Genomic DNA, 16,898 nt, shown 5'->3' on the forward strand with positions numbered 1-16,898 from the left:
CCACAATGACCCAAAGCCAGGAAACAGGAACTTCTTCTGGGTCTCCCAGGGGCCCAAGCACTAGGGCCAATTTCCAATGCTTTCCCAGGTGCATTAGCTGGTAGCTGATTAGAAGTGAACCAACTGGGGGCCTGGCACGATAGCCTAGCGGCTAAAGCCTTAATGTGCCAGGATTTCATATGGGCGCCAGTTCTAATCTCTGCAGTCCCGCTTCCCATCCAGCTCCCTACTTGTGGCCTGGGAAAGCAGTTGGGGACAGCCCAAAGCCTTGGGACTCTGTGCCCACGTGAGAGACCGGAAAGAAACTCCTGGCTCCTGGCTTCAGATTGGCACAGCTCCAGCCAATGAGGAATGAACCATCAGAGAGAAGATCTTTCTCTCTGTCTCTCCTTCTCTCTGTATATCTGCCTTTCCAATAAAAATAGATAAAATATTTTTGAACAGTGGACCAGCTGGGGCTCAAACTGGTGCTCTATCATAGGGCTTAGCCTGCTGGTCCACGACGCTGGCCTGGATCAGCAGCATTTATAAAGCACGCAGTGTAAGCATCACTAGCTGTTTATCGGCTATTTACTGTCTTCTCGAATAAACTGCCAAGGGTGGGGACTTCTGAGAAGAAATGGGCCCACTCCCTTGTTCCAGGGGCTCCCACAGCGAGGAAGGGCCGGGCTCTGCCCGTCCTCTAGTCCTCTGACACCCCAGTTTCACACCCCCCAGCGCAGGTGTGCGGCCGGGGGTGGGGGCGCCACCGAGCCTACACTACCAGTGTCCGCGCCGTCCAGGAAGGTCCCCACGGCCAAGGACAGGGCCGGGTCCTTCCCCTCCGCCCTGGAGCGAGACTCCCCGACACACCCTCAGCCAGCCCCGCGGTGCGTGGGAGAGAAGCCGAGCCTGGGCGCCGCGCGGAGGGCCCAGGGCGGAGCTCCGGGGGCCGTCGGGGAATCCACAGGCCGCGGTGCACCCGGCTCGGGCTCCCGGCAGCAGGCCCCGCCCAAGCCCCAGTGCTCCGCCCCGGCAGCAGGCCCCGCCCCTACAGCAGGCCCCGCCCAAGCCCTCGGTGCCCGCCCCGCCCACAGTGCCCGCCGCGGCAGCAGGCCCCGCCCAATCTCTCAGTGCCCCGCCCCAGCAGCAGGCCGCGCCCAAGCCGGCAGCAGGCCCCGCCCTTGCCCCGCCCAGGGACCCATCTGGGGGCAAGGCCACGCCCAAACCAGCAGTGACCCGCCCCCCACTCAGGGACGACACACCCCTTCTGGCCAGCAAGCCCCTCCCAAAGCAGCAGGCCCCGCCCGCACCCAAGGACCCCCCCACCAAACCAGCAGGGCCCCGCCCCTCCTACCACGCCCATCTAAGCCATCGAGGCCCCGCCCCTTCCGCAGCCCCGCCCCCTTCCGCAGCCCCGCCCCTCGGCCCCGGGACCGTCTGGCCGGCGCTGCGCTGCCCCAGCCCGGGGCCCCCGGAGCCTCCAGGCCGAGAGGCTCCCGCCGGCCCCGGAGCCGCGGCCTCCGCATGGAGGGGCCGCTCCTGCAGCCGGAGTCCCTGCAGCTGTCGGCACCGCTGCAGGGAGACGGACCCGCTGCCGTTCCGGAGCCCGCAGCCCGGCAACACCCGGGACACGAGACGGCGGCGCAGCGGTACAGCGCCCGCCTGCTGCAAGCGGGCTACGAGCCCGAGAGGTGACGCCCAGGGCCAGAGCGCGGGGCGCATCCGGGGAGGGCTGCAGGGGCGGGGCACTCGGCCGTCCCTCCGACCGCCTCACCTTCGCAAACTTGGAGCGCCGCAGTGCAGCTGGCTTGGGGTGGGTCGGTGTCGTTCTACACCTGGTCTGGGCGAGGGAGCAGGTGGCCAATCGCTACCTGAAAATCTTAGCCCTGGTTGCCACCTCACCAATCCCTCCCGAGCAGCACCAGCTCCTGGGAGTCACCCGGGGCCTGTCAGCACCGCACCCGTTGGCTTCCTCATCCTTAGCCCAGTCCACTTCGTGGAACTCTGGCAGGTGTAGGTGTCCCTGGGCCTAGAGGGCCGCACTCTGTCCCATGCACTGGGGTCTGAGGGCGCTGCCCGTCACAGCCCACCTCGGAGTCTCTCCAAAAGAACTCAGGACTTGTGTGTGTGCTGGAGTGCCGAAAGCAATGAGGGTCACTGGAGGCCGAGTGGGGGCTAGAGAGCTGGGCCCCCAGGGGGACTGGCTGAAAAGGAGAAGGCATTAATCTCCGGATTGTATCGCGGCTTGAAATGCAATCCCACTGTCCTTCCGGTCCGGGGATTTTGACTCGCCATGTCCCATCTGCCGGTGCTTGCAGCTTGGGGGAAATGACCTGGCAGCTGGGGTGGTGTGGGGGTGAGGGAGGGTCTGGGGAATTAGCCCCGGAGCTGGCCGCTTATGTAAGAACTTTTACCGGCTTAAGGGGCTGTGCAAACTGTCTGTCTAGAGTGGACTCCAGCGTGGGCAGTCCCTGTTACTCCGAGTTTGGACAATCCAGCCCCTGGTGCTCGGGGCTATGAGGGACAGTGGGCAGGCTGTAGTGCTGGGTGGCTGATGGGGGCAGTTAGAGCAGGTGCAGAATGCCAGGTGCTTCTGTGTCTCAGGCTCACATCCCCCACCCCACGACCCATTTTAGAAGGCTGTTTAACCCTGGAGCCTCATGATGCTGAGTTTGCTATAAGGAGATGCAAGAGCTGTTGGCCATGCTTCCACCAGCCTCCGCCAACCTGGATCCATGGGCACAGGACGGGGCTCCATGAGATGGCCTGGCTTTGAGTCCAGAGTGACTGTTCTCTGGCCTCCCCTGACCCGCCCCCCAGCTCCACAATACTCCTTCTCACCCCTCAGAAGTGTTTTTAAGGTCTTGTGTCTCCAAACAACCCTTCCCCAGGTAGAGACCTGGGGGCTCAGCTGCAAGCCCCTCTCTCGAGGGAGGAGGTTTCAAGCCGCCTTCCCTTCGGAGCCTGGCAGCTGCCAGGTGGGGAATCCTCAGGGAACCCACAGCCCTTCCTGGCGCCCAGGGGCTCCCTGGTTGCCTCAGAGTGTCCTCCCCACGGAGGAAGCAGCTGGGGACGATCAGGAAGAGGGAGGAGGGAAGCTGGGGTGGGGGTGGTGTGTGCGCTGTGGCGGAGGAGGGATTAATGGAGCCGCTGGAAAAGGACAGCCTAACCCAGGGCTGAGCTGGGCAGCTTAGCCTAATGAGGAGCCCTGACACGGGGTCAGAGCAGCGCTGGCTGGGGCAGGGGAGTGGGGCTGCAACTGGACAGGTGAGGTGACCCTCCCACCACTTGGCCAGGCAGCTTCCTCCCCTGGGCGTCTGTGCTGTAGGCTGGGGCAGATGTCACATGAAGGGCGCCCGAGGTGGCAGGATCTAGCTGCTGGCCCAGGGCCCCAGCAGGGAGGCAGAGCAGGGCCCTTGGAGTCCGAACGTGATCACAGCCGTGACTTATGCCCTGTGTCTCTAGTGGGCACCATGACCCTGTCCTGTGGCTGCAGCGTGGGGGCGGCTCTGAAAGGCCAGGGGCATGTCTTGGGCTGGTCTCACAGCTCTCTTGGTTCAGGCCCCTGGTGCTGGTCCCCATCAGCCCTTGCCATCCCCTCCTCTGCCCTAGTGTGGTTGGGACACCCCAGATGAGCCTGCAAGCCCCTAAGCCGCAGAGGTGCTATTCCCCTGGGAAGGCCAGCTGCTGGCCCCTCCTGCCCAGCACCCCTGGCCTTGAGAACACCGTGCCCCGGCCTCACTGCTGGGCGAGAGCAGGCAGAGGGCTCAGATACCAGCAGGGTAAAGAGGCAGTCTGTGTCTCCTCCAGCCCTCGGGCCTGGTGGCCGCGACTCGGTGGGCAGCTGCCCTTCCCCTCTGCACATAGATGGAACAGCCTGTTTTCCTGGGAGGTCCCGGGGGTGGGGCATCACCGGGACAGGCCTCGTGGCTGGGGAGGCCGAGCCTTCCCCTGGGTTTGGCTGCCACTGCTGCTGAGAGGTAAACAATGCTGTCTCCCCAGGGCCAGGAGGGGAGGCAGTGCCTGCTGCAGACACCGCCTACCGCCGGGGAGAGCCCCGTGTCCCTGGGGCCACAGGGAGGGGGACCGAGCCTTGGGGTCTGGGGGCAGGAGTGCCTAATCTAGCTGTTGGCCAGGGACTGGCACTCCAAGATCAGGTCACAAGGCCTGGAGGCTTTGCCCCTGGCCCTGCCACCTTCCCTCCTGGGAATCAATTTGAACCTCATCTTACTCTCAGTCCGCCCTGGGAGAGAATCTGGGCACCAGGGCCACTGAACTGCTTTGGAAATTTTCCAAGTTTCTCCGTTTCTGTCCTAATTTTGTAGGTGTGCACGTTGACTTGGCTAAAGCCAGGCCTGTGAGCCTCCCACCCTAGAACCCCCTTCCAAAGCAAAGTCCCAGTTTCTTCCCTCACCCCTTCCCACTCCCGGAGGAACTCTAACCCCTGGCGCTGTAGCAAGCTGGTCACACTGCAGCCTGGGACCTGGCAGGCCCACGCAGCCCTCCTCCCCCACCCTGCTCAGAACTGCAGGGTTCGCATCTACGCAGGGAGGGGAAATCGAATTGGCAAGGACTAGATCTGTGAAGGGTGAGCGTTTTAAGAAAAAAGGCTGTGTAACCCGCGGAGGGCTCCAAGGCCACCCAGTGGATTGGTAAGAATGCCACTCCAAGAGCAAGGTCGCCGGGGTCAGGGGTCCACACCAGTGGCTGCGCTAGGTGGGGGGCGGGCCTGGATCAGGACCTGCGCCAAAGGGTCTGGGTCTGGGGGCTGGTTTTGGGGAGACACATCAGAGGTCTCCCTGGGTGCGGGCCGTGAGTGGGGAGCTCCGTGGCCTGGGGGGCACCAGGAGGTGCGGCCGAGGGGGCGTGTCCCGGCCCCGCTCGGTCCCCTCCGCAGCCCTCTCCAGCCCGGGTGGCGGGTCGCGGGGCCGCTGCGGGCGGGCGTGCGCGCGTGCGTGCGCGCGTGTGCGGGCGGCGGCCGGGCCCTTTGTGCGGCGCGCGCGGGGCGGCGCGGAGGCGGCGGCCTCCCGAGGGCGGGCAGGCGGGCAGGGGAGGGCGGTGCCCGGCCGCCCCGCCGCTGCCGCAGCCCCCGCCCCCGGCCCGCCCGGCCCGCCCGGGCCCGCCGCGGCAGCGTGGCCGTGGCGTCAGCAGCAGCAGCAGCAGCAGCAGCACCGAGAGCGGTGGTGGTGGCGGCGGCCGGGCTGCCCGCGCGGTGTTTATGTCGGGTCTCGGCGGCTCCCAGCAGCATGGCGGACTACCTGATCAGCGGCGGCACCGGCTACGTGCCCGAGGACGGGCTCACGGCGCAGCAGCTCTTCGCCAGCGCCGACGGCCTCACTTACAAGTAAGCGCGCTGCGCGCCGCCCCACCTGGCTGCCAGCGCTCGCCGCGGCGACCCCGGGCGGCCCCGCACGTGCGCGGCTTCCCGCTTGGCTGCAGTCGCCCCGCACCGCGAGGGGAGCGACCGCAGCAGGGCTGGGGCGGACGGGAAGGGGTGGGTGCTGGGGGAAGAGGAGGAAGGAGGCCCCGGGCGAGCGAGACACAGACGTGGCACAAGCGACAACGCAGGCCTGGGCGCTGTGATCCGTTTCGGGCCGGATCCGGGACTGGCCCTGTGCCGTGCCTCCGCTTCTCAGCATCTTGGTCACACGGAGGGACCTTAGGATGGTTGGGAACCAGAGATGTGCAAGTTCTGGGGAGACTTCCAGTGGAGGACCGGCTGGGGCAGACGCCTTTGGCCCACCTCCCCCGCCCCCAGGCCTGCTCAGCCCACCTTCCGCTCGTGCCTCTCCCCACCCACAGGTGCCCCAGGCCTATACAGCCTGCTTCTGCCAGTCCCAAGCCCTTTGCCACACACGTGGGACTTTTAGAAGAGGGTGGATGGAGACCTAGCTCTGCCTTGTCCATGCTCCGGGCCGGTTGTCCTACTCTGCTGTGGGTCTGGCTGCAGCACTGTGACTGCCCAAAAGGGGCCCTTGAGCCCGGACCCTGGGGCAGAGCTAGGGATGTTGGCCAGCTGGGGGCATCCCTGCCGCGCTGCTACCATCCTGCTGGTCAAGCAGTTTTTAGAACACCAGCCAGACCCGGCTGCAGCTCCCCGGAGGTTGGGGGTGGGAGGGTTGGGTGTAGGAAAGGGGGTGTTTCCTCCTGCCTGCCTGTGGCTTGGCGTGTTGCGTTTAACCCGAGAGAGCGCCTGGCGGCCCGGGGTGGTCTCGCTGGCCAGATCTAAGCAGGCTGCAGCAGCCGGCTTGCCTCGGACAAGCGCTGCGGTGAGCAGCAGCAGCTGAAACTGCGGCTCTTTGGTGATGGGTAGTGGGCCTTGGGCACCTTTTCCGCGGGAGTCCCTCCGGGCAGCTGTCTTGGGGAACACGGGTGATTCTCTAGGCCTTGGGGCGAATGAACAATCCCATCTGCCCTGTCGCATTTCCTTCCTGTGCAGGGAGGGGGAGGAGGGAGACCTGCTTTGCCTAGCCGGGTTCAACGTGTTCCCGGAGTGTGGGTCATTTGTTTTTGGGTGTGTCTGTCCGGCCCTGCTCTGATCTCGGGCCCACTGGGCCTCTGGGCCTGTGGCACTGTACCTAGACATGCCCAGTGGCGGCCTGCAGGTCTCCCCCACCTTGGGCTGCACCATGGCGGTGACCCACCCCAGTGTTGGCACCTGCCACCACACTTTGGCTGGGGCCCCAGTGTCGTCCTGGTGAGGGCTCCTGCCTCCCCTTGGCCATCTTGCCACGGTGTCTGCTGCTTGCTTGCTGGCTTATTCTAGTCCCAGAGCCCTCCCAGTTGTCAGAGCCTGCCCTGCCCCTGGCACACCCTCCAAGTCCTAGCTTAGGGTCCTTGCATACCTCCTGGAACTTGTGTGACTCAGCACCCCGGGCTGGGCCAGGTAGCCTGGCCTGTGCTGGGTCATGCTCCTGCTATATCAAGATGGGCAGGCACTACATGTGCTGTGTGTGGCCGTGTCGAGATTTCTGTGTCCCCTGGTCTGAGCCCAGAAGGCAAATGAGGGTTTGGGGCCACTCACCTGGGTGGCCTCTTGTCCCTCCCTTGCCACCGCCAGGTTCATGGACCTGCCATCTGGACTCAAGCCTGCAAGATGCATGAGGGTCTGCATGGGACCCCCAGCCCACGCCCTCCTTCCGGTTGGCCAGCAGTAACGCGACTCTCTCTTCACAGCGACTTCCTGATCCTGCCGGGGTTCATCGACTTCATAGCTGACGAGGTGGTGAGTACCCCTCGGGCCACAGGGCAGGGCTGCTGTGCGCGTGGGCGGCGGGAGGGGCAGCTATGCCCAGGGCGCAGGGCGTGATGAGAGTTGGAGGACCCTGTGATGGAGTCACGCACAGTTCCTTTCTGCTTGCTGTCCATGTTGCTGTTAGTTCTGGTGTGATTCGCATGGAAAGCCGGCAGACTCGCGTGCACCAAGCTCACGTCTGTGCCAGGCAAGCTCCCAGCCCGCCTGTGTGGGCAGCCAGAGCAGGTTTTTGTTCTAGGGTGAAATTCTTCCTTTTTTTTTTTTTAAAGAAGATTTATTTATTTTTATTGGAAAGTAAGGTATACAGAGAGGTGGAAAGACAGAGAGGAAGATCTTCCGTCCACTGATTCACTGCCCAAGTGGCCGCCATGGCCAGAGCTGTGCCGATCCGAAGCCAGAAGCCAGGAACTTCTGTGTCTCCCACACGGGTACAGGGTCCCAAAGCTTTGGGCCATCCTCGACTGCTTTCCTAGGCCACAAGCAGGGAGCTGGATGGGAAGTGGAGCTGCTGGGATTAGAACTGGCATCCATATGGGATCCTGGCACATGCAAGGCAAGGTCTTTAACTGATAGGCTACTGCGCTGGGCCCAGTGAAATTCTTCTGAACATTGCCTTTTATGATGGCAACTGGAAGTTTCTTTTCTTTCTTCCTTTCTTCCTTCCTTTCTTTCTTCTTCTTCTTGGGGTTTTTTTTTTTTTTTTTAAGATTTATTTATTTTTGTTGGCAAGGCGGAGAGACAGAGAGGAAGATCTTCCGTCCGATGGTTCCTCCCCAAGTGACTGCAATGACTGGGGTTGTGCCAATCTGAAGTCAGGAGCCAGGAGCTCTTCCTGGTCTCCCACGTGGGTGCAGGGTCCCAAGGCTTTGGGCGTCCTCAACTGCTTTCCCAGGCCACAAGCAGGAAGCTGGATGGGAAGCAGGGCCGCCAGGATTAGAACCGGCGACCATATGGGATCCCGGCGTGTGCAAGGCGAGGACTTCAACCACCATGCATTGTTCCAGGCCCTTCTTCTTTTTTTTTTTAAAGAATTATTTTTACTGGAAAGGGATTTATATATATATATAGAGAGAGAGAGAGAGAGAAAGAGAGAGAGAGAGAGAGAGAGAGAGAGGAGAGACAGAGAGAAAAAGATCTTTCCTCTGCTGGCTCCCTCCTCAAATGGCCACAGTAGCCAGAATCAAGCTGATCCAAAGCCAGGAGCCAGGAACGTCTTCTGAGTCTCCCATCCCATGTGAGTGCAGGGTCCCAAGGCTTTGCTCCATCCTCTGTTGCTTTCCCAGGCCACAATCAGGGGCTGAATGGAAAGTGGAGTATCAGGGACACGAACTGGCGCCTATATGGGATGCCAGAGCCTACAGGTGGATCACCAGCCAGTTGAGCCACCATGCTGGCCCTTTTGTAATTTTTTGTGATTGATGTCTTAATTGGGAGACTGAATGCCTGCCCCAGCTGTTGGGACTAGCAGAGTTCACTATGTACCTTCCCATGGGCCAGACCCTGGGCAGGCTGGCATTAGCAAGAGAGCAATGGGAAAGTCCTGCCCAGTTGCCAAGGGTCTCCCTGTCCTTGGCCTCCAGAAACCAGGCCGTGGGGGCTGATGTTGTGGTGCAGTGGGTTAAACCACCGTGTGTCACACCAGCAACCCATACCCGAGCGTCACTTCAAACCCTGACTTCCCTGCATCGAATCCAGCTTCCTGCTAACGTGTGAAAGGCAGTGGATATTGACCTGCGTCCTTGGACCTCTGCCACCCATGTGGAGACCTGGGTGGAGTTCCCGGCTCCAGTCTGGCCCAAACCTGGCTATTGTGGCCTTTTGGGGGAGTGGACCAGCAGGAAATCTTCCTTTCTTGTCTCTGCCTTTCTTTGTTGTTCTGCATTCTTTATGGCACCAGCTCATGTCCCAGCTGCCCCACTTCCCATCCAGCTCCGTGCTTGTAGCCTGGGAAAGCAGTGGAGCATGGCCCAAAGCCTTGGGACCCTGTACCCATATGGGAGACCTGGAAGAAGCTCCTGGCTTCTGGCTTCAGATCAGCTCAGTTCCAGCTGTTGCTCAGAAGCTCTCAGATTTTGCAGCAGTTTTGATTTCAGATGTTTGCATGAAAGATGCACATTCTGTGTTTCCCAGTGCTGACCTCTGTCGCGTTCCAGGTCCTAGGCACCTGCTTCTTGCCATCCAGCCCCAGTCTGTCACCCCCTGCTTCCTGGGGTCTCCCTTACAGCCTTCCCTGATTGAATCCGGTAGAGGTCCTCATCTGGCCGCTCTCCAGGCCACAGGAGCCTGGGCTGCTCCGTGCTGGAGCCAGGAGCCAGTATCCACATCCAGGTCTCCAGCACGGATGGCCCAAGCTTTTGGTCTCTCCCTCTACCTTCTCAGGTACACTGGCCGGGAGCTGGACCTCTGATTGGCTCTCTGATAGGTGATGCTGGCCTTGCAGGTGGCAGCTGGGCTTGGTGCACCACCGCGCTGGCCCTTCTGGTCGAATGGGCTCTGGGGGAGCTGGCGGGGACTACATCTGCCTCGTTGGCTGTGGTGTCTCCGGACATGTCTTGGCGCGCCACGTGGGAGTGTCTGACTAGGGGTAAAACACTTGCATCCTAGGACCTCACTTCAGCCTTGACTCGGAAGATCACGCTGAAGACACCACTCATCTCCTCCCCCATGGACACCGTGACGGAGGCCGACATGGCCATTGCCATGGCTGTGAGTCCCAGTGCCCGCATGCGGACCGGCCAGGGAGGGAGCAGGGCGGTGGAGAGTGGCTTCCCATCCGCCCGCTCTGACCTCACTCCCCTTCCGCCCCAGCTGATGGGAGGCATTGGTTTCATTCACCACAACTGCACCCCGGAGTTCCAGGCCAACGAGGTGCGCAAGGTCAAGGCAAGTACCAGGCTCGCCTCCAGGAAGATGCAGCAGGACGGCCATCACCCACTGAGCAGGAGTCTTGATGGCCCCCCCATGGGGGCCGGGGCCAAGTTCTCATGTTCACCCCTCCCTGCAGGACTGGCTTCCCTGTGGCATGCCTAACCCCCAGGTGTCCCCCGTGACCAGGCTGCCCTGCACCCTTCCCGGCCCTGTCCCAGCCTCTTCCTTCCCTGTGTGCCCACAGAAGTTCGAGCAGGGCTTCATCACGGACCCGGTGGTGCTGAGCCCCTCGCACACGGTGGGTGATGTGTTGGAGGCCAAGATTCGGCACGGCTTCTCGGGCATCCCGGTCACGGAGACGGGCGCCATGGGCGGCAAGCTGGTGGGCATTGTCACCTCCCGAGATATCGACTTCCTCGCCGAGAAGGACCACGCTACGCTCCTCAGCGAGGTGCACCTGCTGGGCCTGGGGACGAGAATCCTCCTCCCCGTGTTGGGTGGAGGGAGTGAGGTCCTCTGGGCTGGTGCCTTTGGCTAGGGACCAGAGGGCGGTCTGGCGCCTTCTCTCTCACCTGCCAACTTGCAGGTGGCCTGTTCCTGGCCCCACAGGTGATGACACCACGCATTGAGCTGGTGGTGGCTCCGGCGGGCGTGACCTTGAAAGAGGCAAATGAGATCCTGCAGCGCAGCAAGAAAGGTACCAGTCCCGGAAGGGGGGACGGTGGACTCCGCTGCAGCCTGACCTCCCAACCCCAAGGCCCCAGGCGGAGGTCCCATACACCTGAGGAAGCCCGAGTCTTCGTCCTGGCCACAGGAAGCCCATCCCTGGTTCAGTGCCTTCACAGCGTATGTCCCAGAACTAGACCTGTGAGATGCTCATTGTGCAGAAAGGATGGTGCAGTCTCAGAATTCATAAATGCTAGGGTTGGAGTGGTGGCATAGTAGGTTAATCCTCCGCCCTGTGGTGTTAGCATCCCATATGAGCACAGTTTTGTGCCCTGGTTGCTCCACTTGCAACCCAGCTCTGCTAATGGCCTGGGAAAGCAGTAGAAGATAGATCAAGGCCTTGGGACCTTGCACCCATGTGGGAGACATGGAGGAAGCTCCTGGCTCCAGATCAGCTCCTTCTGGCCATTGCAGCCATCTGGGGAGTGAACTAGTAGATGGATTTTTGGGTTTTTGGAATATTTGTGCAGTTATTTGAAAGAGCTACAGAGAGAGGGGGGAGACACACAGAGGGAGATGGGTTGTTGCTTTGTTCCCCACATGGTTGCAACGGCAGGGTGATCTGCCATGTGTGTCAGAGGCCCAAGCACTGGAGCCATCCTCCACTGTTTTCCCAGACACGTTAGCAGAGAGCTGGATGGAAGTGGAGCAGCCAGTGCTGAGGTGTGCTGTTTAACCCCCTGTGCCGCACTCTGTCATGGCTTGCATCAGCAATTGTGCGCCCTCGTTTCAGGCTCCGAGAAGCCTGCAGGGAGGTTTGCTTAAAGTAGGGACTGTGTGTGTGACGTTTCCTAGGTCCCAGTGGGCTATTCCGAGGAATGTTTCCCTGGCCATTCTAGAGTTCTTGGAGTTCTGACCCCGCAGGCCATGTGTTCCCGTGTGTAGAGTGTAGGAAACCTCCTGTTTGTGCCCTGAGCTTCTGCTCACCTTGGCCCAGGGCCCAGCAGGTGAAAGGCTGCTAGCACTCAGCTGCTGCCCCTCCCAGCCTGCCCAGCCCACAGGGCCAGAAGAAGCTCAAGGAACCTGCTTGGGCCAAAGAGGAGGTTTCTTCCCTTCCTTCCTGTTCCTTGGGAAGACGTCCAGGTCCCTAGGAACACTTCCTTGGCGGTATTGCCATCTAGTGGCTTCTTGGGGTACTTGAGTGGAATCCCTGGTGTGGTCCAGTCTAACCTTCACTGCGCACCTGCCACCAGCCACTTCGTGTCACTTGCCCTCAGGGAAGCTGCCTATCGTCAATGATCGGGACGAGCTGGTGGCCATCATTGCTCGCACCGACCTGAAGAAGAACCGGGACTATCCTTTGGCCTCCAAGGACTCCCACAAGCAGCTGCTGTGTGGAGCAGCCGTGGGCACCCGTGAGGATGACAAGTACCGCCTGGATTTGCTCACTCAGGCCGGTGCTGATGTCATAGTGCTGGTAAGGAGGCCACAGTGCCCCAGACATAGTTCCCTGGGACCTGGGACCCTCCCTTGCTGCTCTCCTTTCTGCTCCTGAGGAGGGTCCCCAGCCCCCTGCCCAGAGCCCACAGATACCTTGCATCCCTCTGAGGGCTTCTCTTCTCCTGCCTGAACCCTGAGAATGGTGGCTCCCATGCACTGGAACCCTCTCGCTCACATTGTGGTATAGGGGGTTGAGCTGTCACCTTCAAGGCCAGCATCCCATATGGTCACTGGTTCGAGTCCCGGCTGCTCTACTTTCAATCCAGCTCCCTGCTAATGTGCCTGGGAAAGCAGCAGAGGATGGACCAAGTCTTTAGGCTCCTGCCCCCACGTGGAAGACAAAGAAGAAGCTCCGAGCTCCTGGCCTCAGCCTGGCCCAGCCATGGCTGTTGCAGCCATTTGGGGGAGTAAACCAGTCTCTCCTTCTTTGTCACTTTGCCTGTCAATAAAATATTTATTTTCTCTTTATTTGAAAGGCAGAATGACAGAGATCTTCCATCCACTGGCTTACTCCCCAGTACATACAAGGATTGGGAATGAGTCTCCCACGTGGGTCAGGGGCCCAAGCACTTGCTGCTTTCCCAGGTGGATCAGAAGTGGAGCAGCCAGACCTGGGACTGGTGCCCACATGGGATGCCGCATTGCAGGCGGTGGCTCAACCTCGAGGGCTGCAGCACCAGCCCTAAGAGAGAGCCTTCTCAGAGCATTCTGCCTGTGATCCAGTGCAGATTCAGCCCCTAAGCTTGAACTCCCTCTCCCAGGACTCCTCCCAGGGGAACTCCGTGTACCAGATTGCCATGGTGCACTACATCAAGCAGAAGTACCCGCACCTGCAGGTGATTGGGGGCAATGGTGAGTGTGGAGTCCCTCCTGTCCCTGCACCATGTCCTTGGGCATCCACAGGCGGTGGCATCGCTCCGGGCCGCGGGGTGGGGGCTGGGCCGGGGCCCTCCAGGAGTCCCTGGCAGGGCAGGGGCCTCTGGTCCTCAACATTCTTCTTCTAACCCGCCATCTGCAGTGGTGACAGCAGCCCAAGCCAAGAACCTGATTGACGCTGGTGTGGACGGGCTGCGTGTGGGCATGGGCTGCGGCTCCATCTGCATCACTCAGGAAGGTGGGTGTGGGGCGACGGGGAGAGCCCCTGGCCTGGCGCTTCCAGATTGAGGCCTGGGATGTGGGGCTCAGGGGTGGGAAGCAGCGCTTTCGTAAGTGCCATCCTGGAGTCTGAGGCCGGGAGCCGTCATGACAGCTGTCTCAGGGCTTATCTTGGATCTGTCACTCATGGACACTTGTTCGTCCAGGCTGCTTCCCACCCATAGCGCCCTGCACTGCAGCAGTCCGGGCTGGGGGGCTGGTGTGTGACCTGGGGCATCGATCCTGGCTTGGCCAGAGGGGACGCAGTTGGTCCCCCTTTACAAGGTCAGCTCTCCAAAACAGAAGGGCCCGCTGGACCTTCCAGGTCCGAAGAACGGAAGCAGAAGACCCCTTGGGTCTTCAGAAACATGTGTTTGTTTATTTGAAGGGCAGAATAACAGAGAGAGAGATCTTCCATCTGGGTCTCTCACATGGATTCAGGGGCCCAAACACTTGGGCCATCCTCTGCTGCTTTCCCAGGCCATTAGCAGCGAGCTGTGTTATAAGTGGGGCAGCTGGGACACAAATTGGTGCACCAGTGAGATGCCTGCGCTACAGGCGGCAGCTTAACATGTTGCACCACAGTGCTGGCCTGTCCGCTTCTTACGGAGCTTGTGCCTGCAGGGAAGGTGGGGCAGGGACCCCCGGCTGAGCCTGGCCTCTGACAGCAGCCCAGAGCCCCCGTGCAGCACCACTGCCAGGAAGGTGGCCCTGCTATCCTCAGTAACACCATCCAGGCCCATCCGTCAGTGCCCAGCCTGCCTGGGGCCCCTGCCTTGGGCCTGTGTGGGCATGATTTCATCTCTGTCCTGTGCCTCTCCCCCAGTGATGGCCTGCGGGCGGCCCCAGGGCACCGCTGTGTACAAGGTGGCCGAGTACGCTCGGCGCTTTGGGGTGCCTGTTATAGCTGATGGCGGCATTCAGACCGTGGGTCATGTGGTCAAGGCCCTGGCTCTTGGAGCATCTACAGGTGAGCAGGCGTCCCTGGGTGTGGTGGGGAGGCGGAGGGGGGAGGGCTGGGAGCAGGTGGTGCTGGGACACTGACCCTCCCACTCACGCTCTTACAGTAATGATGGGCTCTCTGCTGGCCGCCACCACGGAGGCTCCTGGCGAGTACTTCTTCTCAGATGGGGTGAGGCTCAAGAAGTATCGGGGCATGGGCTCGCTAGATGCCATGGAGAAGAGCAGCAGCAGCCAGAAGCGATACTTCAGGTGCCTGTCCAGGGTCGCACCCTTGCCCGCCTTGCAGCTGCCCCAGAGGGGTGCCTGGTTGCTGCGCTGGAATCCCGGAAACCCAGACATAGGGCAATAAGTAGCCCTATAGGGGGCTTATCTGAGAACCCTGTGTGGTCTCCCCTCTCTGGAGGCACCCCTGGAGGGAGGGGGTCTAGGAGCCTGGGGCTGCTGAAGGCTCTGACCGCCTGCCCTCTGTGCAGCGAGGGGGACAAGGTAAAGATCGCGCAGGGCGTGTCGGGCTCCATCCAGGACAAGGGCTCCATTCAGAAGTTCGTGCCCTACCTCATCGCCGGGATCCAGCATGGCTGCCAGGATATCGGGGCCCGCAGCCTGTCCATCCTGCGGTGAGCCCCGGGGCTGGCGCGGTGAGAGGCGGGGAGGGCTGCCCGTTCCCTTCTGTGTCCTTGCTGTTCCCCTGCCCCGGTCCTGGGTACCCCCTGAGCCATCCCTTCCCCCCACCTTTCCAGCTCCATGATGTACTCAGGAGAGCTCAAGTTCGAGAAGCGGACCATGTCAGCCCAGATCGAGGGTGGCGTCCATGGCCTGCACTCGTAAGTGTGGCGGCCTCCTTGGTTCTCGCTGGTGCTGGCTGCCCCTGGGTCCGGCAGGTGGAGCAGGGGCCGGAGGCCAGGCTGAGGACCCAGGGACCTCCACCCCGCCCCGCCACCAGCGACGGGGGCTGCAGTGGGATGGTCCCTGCCCACTCTTGAGCCTTGTCCTGGAGCCCCTCCACCCACCTGCCGTCGGACGTCTTTCCCTGGGCAGGGCTCTGAAGGCATGTGGCTACCACCTCCCTTCTGGGCTAGCCCACGCCAGCCCTTGCTTGGTGGCTGGTGGTCCCAGGTAGACAGGCAGGCAGAGAGAGGATGCCAGGGCCAGCGCTGGGGCGGCCGTGGGCGGGGCCAGTGCTGGCTGGCAGCAGCCGCAGTAGCAGGCTTGTGGCCCACCGCCCCAGGCCTAGGCGGGTGGGCATCTAACCTGTGTCTCTTTCTGCCCCGCCCTCCCGTAGCTATACCTTTCTGCCGTGTAAGTAATAACCAGTGATAACCGCGCTGCCCGTAGACTAGAGCAGGGGCAGGCGGGGAGGGGCCTGGGTTGGGAGGGCTGCTGGGCACTGGGCTGGGGACAGAGCCAGGCATGATCACAGGCTATGGGGGGCCTTGGAGCGTGCCCTCAGGGCCTGCCTCCGTGGCACCCTGTGGAGGAGCCAACAGGGCCTCTCCTTCCTGGCTCAGAGCCGACCTAGCCTAGACTGACCCAGTGACCACCAGCAGCCTCAGGCCTCCCCGGGTGGGGCAGCAGTGACAGCCACAGAGGTCAGCTTACTCCGTGGGCTGGCTCTCTCCCAAGCCCCGAGCGCTGCCCACTGGGACGTGGCGGCAGCCCTGCCTTTGCCCTTCATGGAGGCCTGGCTGAGAAGCCCAGGAGCCGCCGAGGGGCCTGCCGACTGCCCCGCTTCCCTCCCCGGTGTGGGAGGCAGGGGCCTCGGCAGCTCTCTGCCTGCATCCTGGGGAGCCCTGGGAGGGGCTGTTGAGGAAAAGCAGCAGACTGCAGACCCCAACTCTGGGCCACTGTGGCGTTGTCCCCACAGTTACGAGAAGCGGCTGTACTGAGGACAGCGGCGCCCGCGGCGGGAGCGGTGCGCCCTCTGGTGCCCGTCCGGGCACGGCCTCCCTGCATAGCTGAGCGGCCCACAGATTTGCACTATGAGCTCCCCAGCTCCTTGCCCAGGAGAGAGGAAAGAGCGCGGCCCTGAGGGGTCCGAGACCCCTGGCTGAGCATCCCTGCACCCCCCACTCCCTGCCTCGGGGGGCCGGACTGTTCTGGGAGTCCCCCTGGGCTGCCCCTTCTTCAGCCCCTCCCTGGGCCCTGCCGGCTGGGTTCTCAGGCCGTGTGCCTGCCTCAGGTCTTTCTTGCTGCAGCCTGCTCTGGGGCGGGCAGCCCTCTCCCAGCTTCTCCTGTAGGTCCCTTCCCTCCCTCCTCCCACCCCCAGGAAATGGTGCTCTCCCGCCCCTGCCCGCTACCCTGTGGGGCTCCTGACCAGGCCAGAGGGAGGTCTCTGCCCCCTTCCCCTGGCCTGAGCCTCCCCGCCCTACCCTGCCCCTCCAGCCTGGACCCTGCCCCTCAGGCTTCCCGGCCCTGACACTGACCCTGGGGAGGAGGCTGTCTGGTTTCTGACGTGCCACCGATCCTGGGCCCCGCTCCTACCCTCTCCTCTCAGCTGCAGCCCAAGGCTTTAACTTTGCACACTTTGGGT

At 62.2% G+C, this 16,898-nt stretch overlaps 1 protein-coding gene across 4 annotated transcripts; it reads left to right on the forward strand.

Annotated features, from left to right (window-relative positions):
• The first annotated feature begins 1,394 nt into the window (after window positions 1-1,394).
• Window positions 1,395-16,671, forward strand: IMPDH1 (inosine monophosphate dehydrogenase 1). Of its 4 annotated transcripts, XM_041002044.1 has the most exons (17): window positions 1,440-1,673; window positions 3,921-3,937; window positions 4,345-4,371; window positions 5,149-5,326; window positions 7,159-7,207; window positions 9,842-9,943; window positions 10,046-10,120; window positions 10,350-10,556; window positions 10,715-10,802; window positions 12,049-12,248; window positions 13,033-13,123; window positions 13,290-13,385; window positions 14,232-14,375; window positions 14,473-14,617; window positions 14,842-14,985; window positions 15,109-15,192; window positions 16,233-16,671. In XM_041002044.1, exons 1-17 carry the CDS (start codon window positions 1,507-1,509, stop codon window positions 16,252-16,254), a joined length of 1,836 nt encoding a protein of 611 aa, XP_040857978.1. In that variant the 5' UTR covers window positions 1,440-1,506; the 3' UTR covers window positions 16,255-16,671. The 4 variants fall into 4 exon arrangements, with proteins under 4 accessions (XP_040857979.1, XP_040857980.1, XP_040857984.1 ...); XM_041002045.1 differs by lacking the exons at window positions 3,921-3,937; window positions 4,345-4,371 and having other exon boundaries at window positions 1,395-1,673; window positions 5,225-5,326; XM_041002046.1 differs by lacking the exons at window positions 3,921-3,937; window positions 4,345-4,371 and having other exon boundaries at window positions 1,395-1,673; window positions 5,228-5,326.
• The last annotated feature ends 227 nt before the right edge of the window (window positions 16,672-16,898 follow it).

The sequence above is a fragment of the Ochotona curzoniae genome, unplaced genomic scaffold, assembly GCF_017591425.1.
Source record: "Ochotona curzoniae isolate NIBS_2020 unplaced genomic scaffold, NIBS_Ocur_1.0 scaffold_2476, whole genome shotgun sequence".
In the NCBI taxonomy this organism is placed as follows: domain Eukaryota; kingdom Metazoa; phylum Chordata; class Mammalia; order Lagomorpha; family Ochotonidae; genus Ochotona; species Ochotona curzoniae.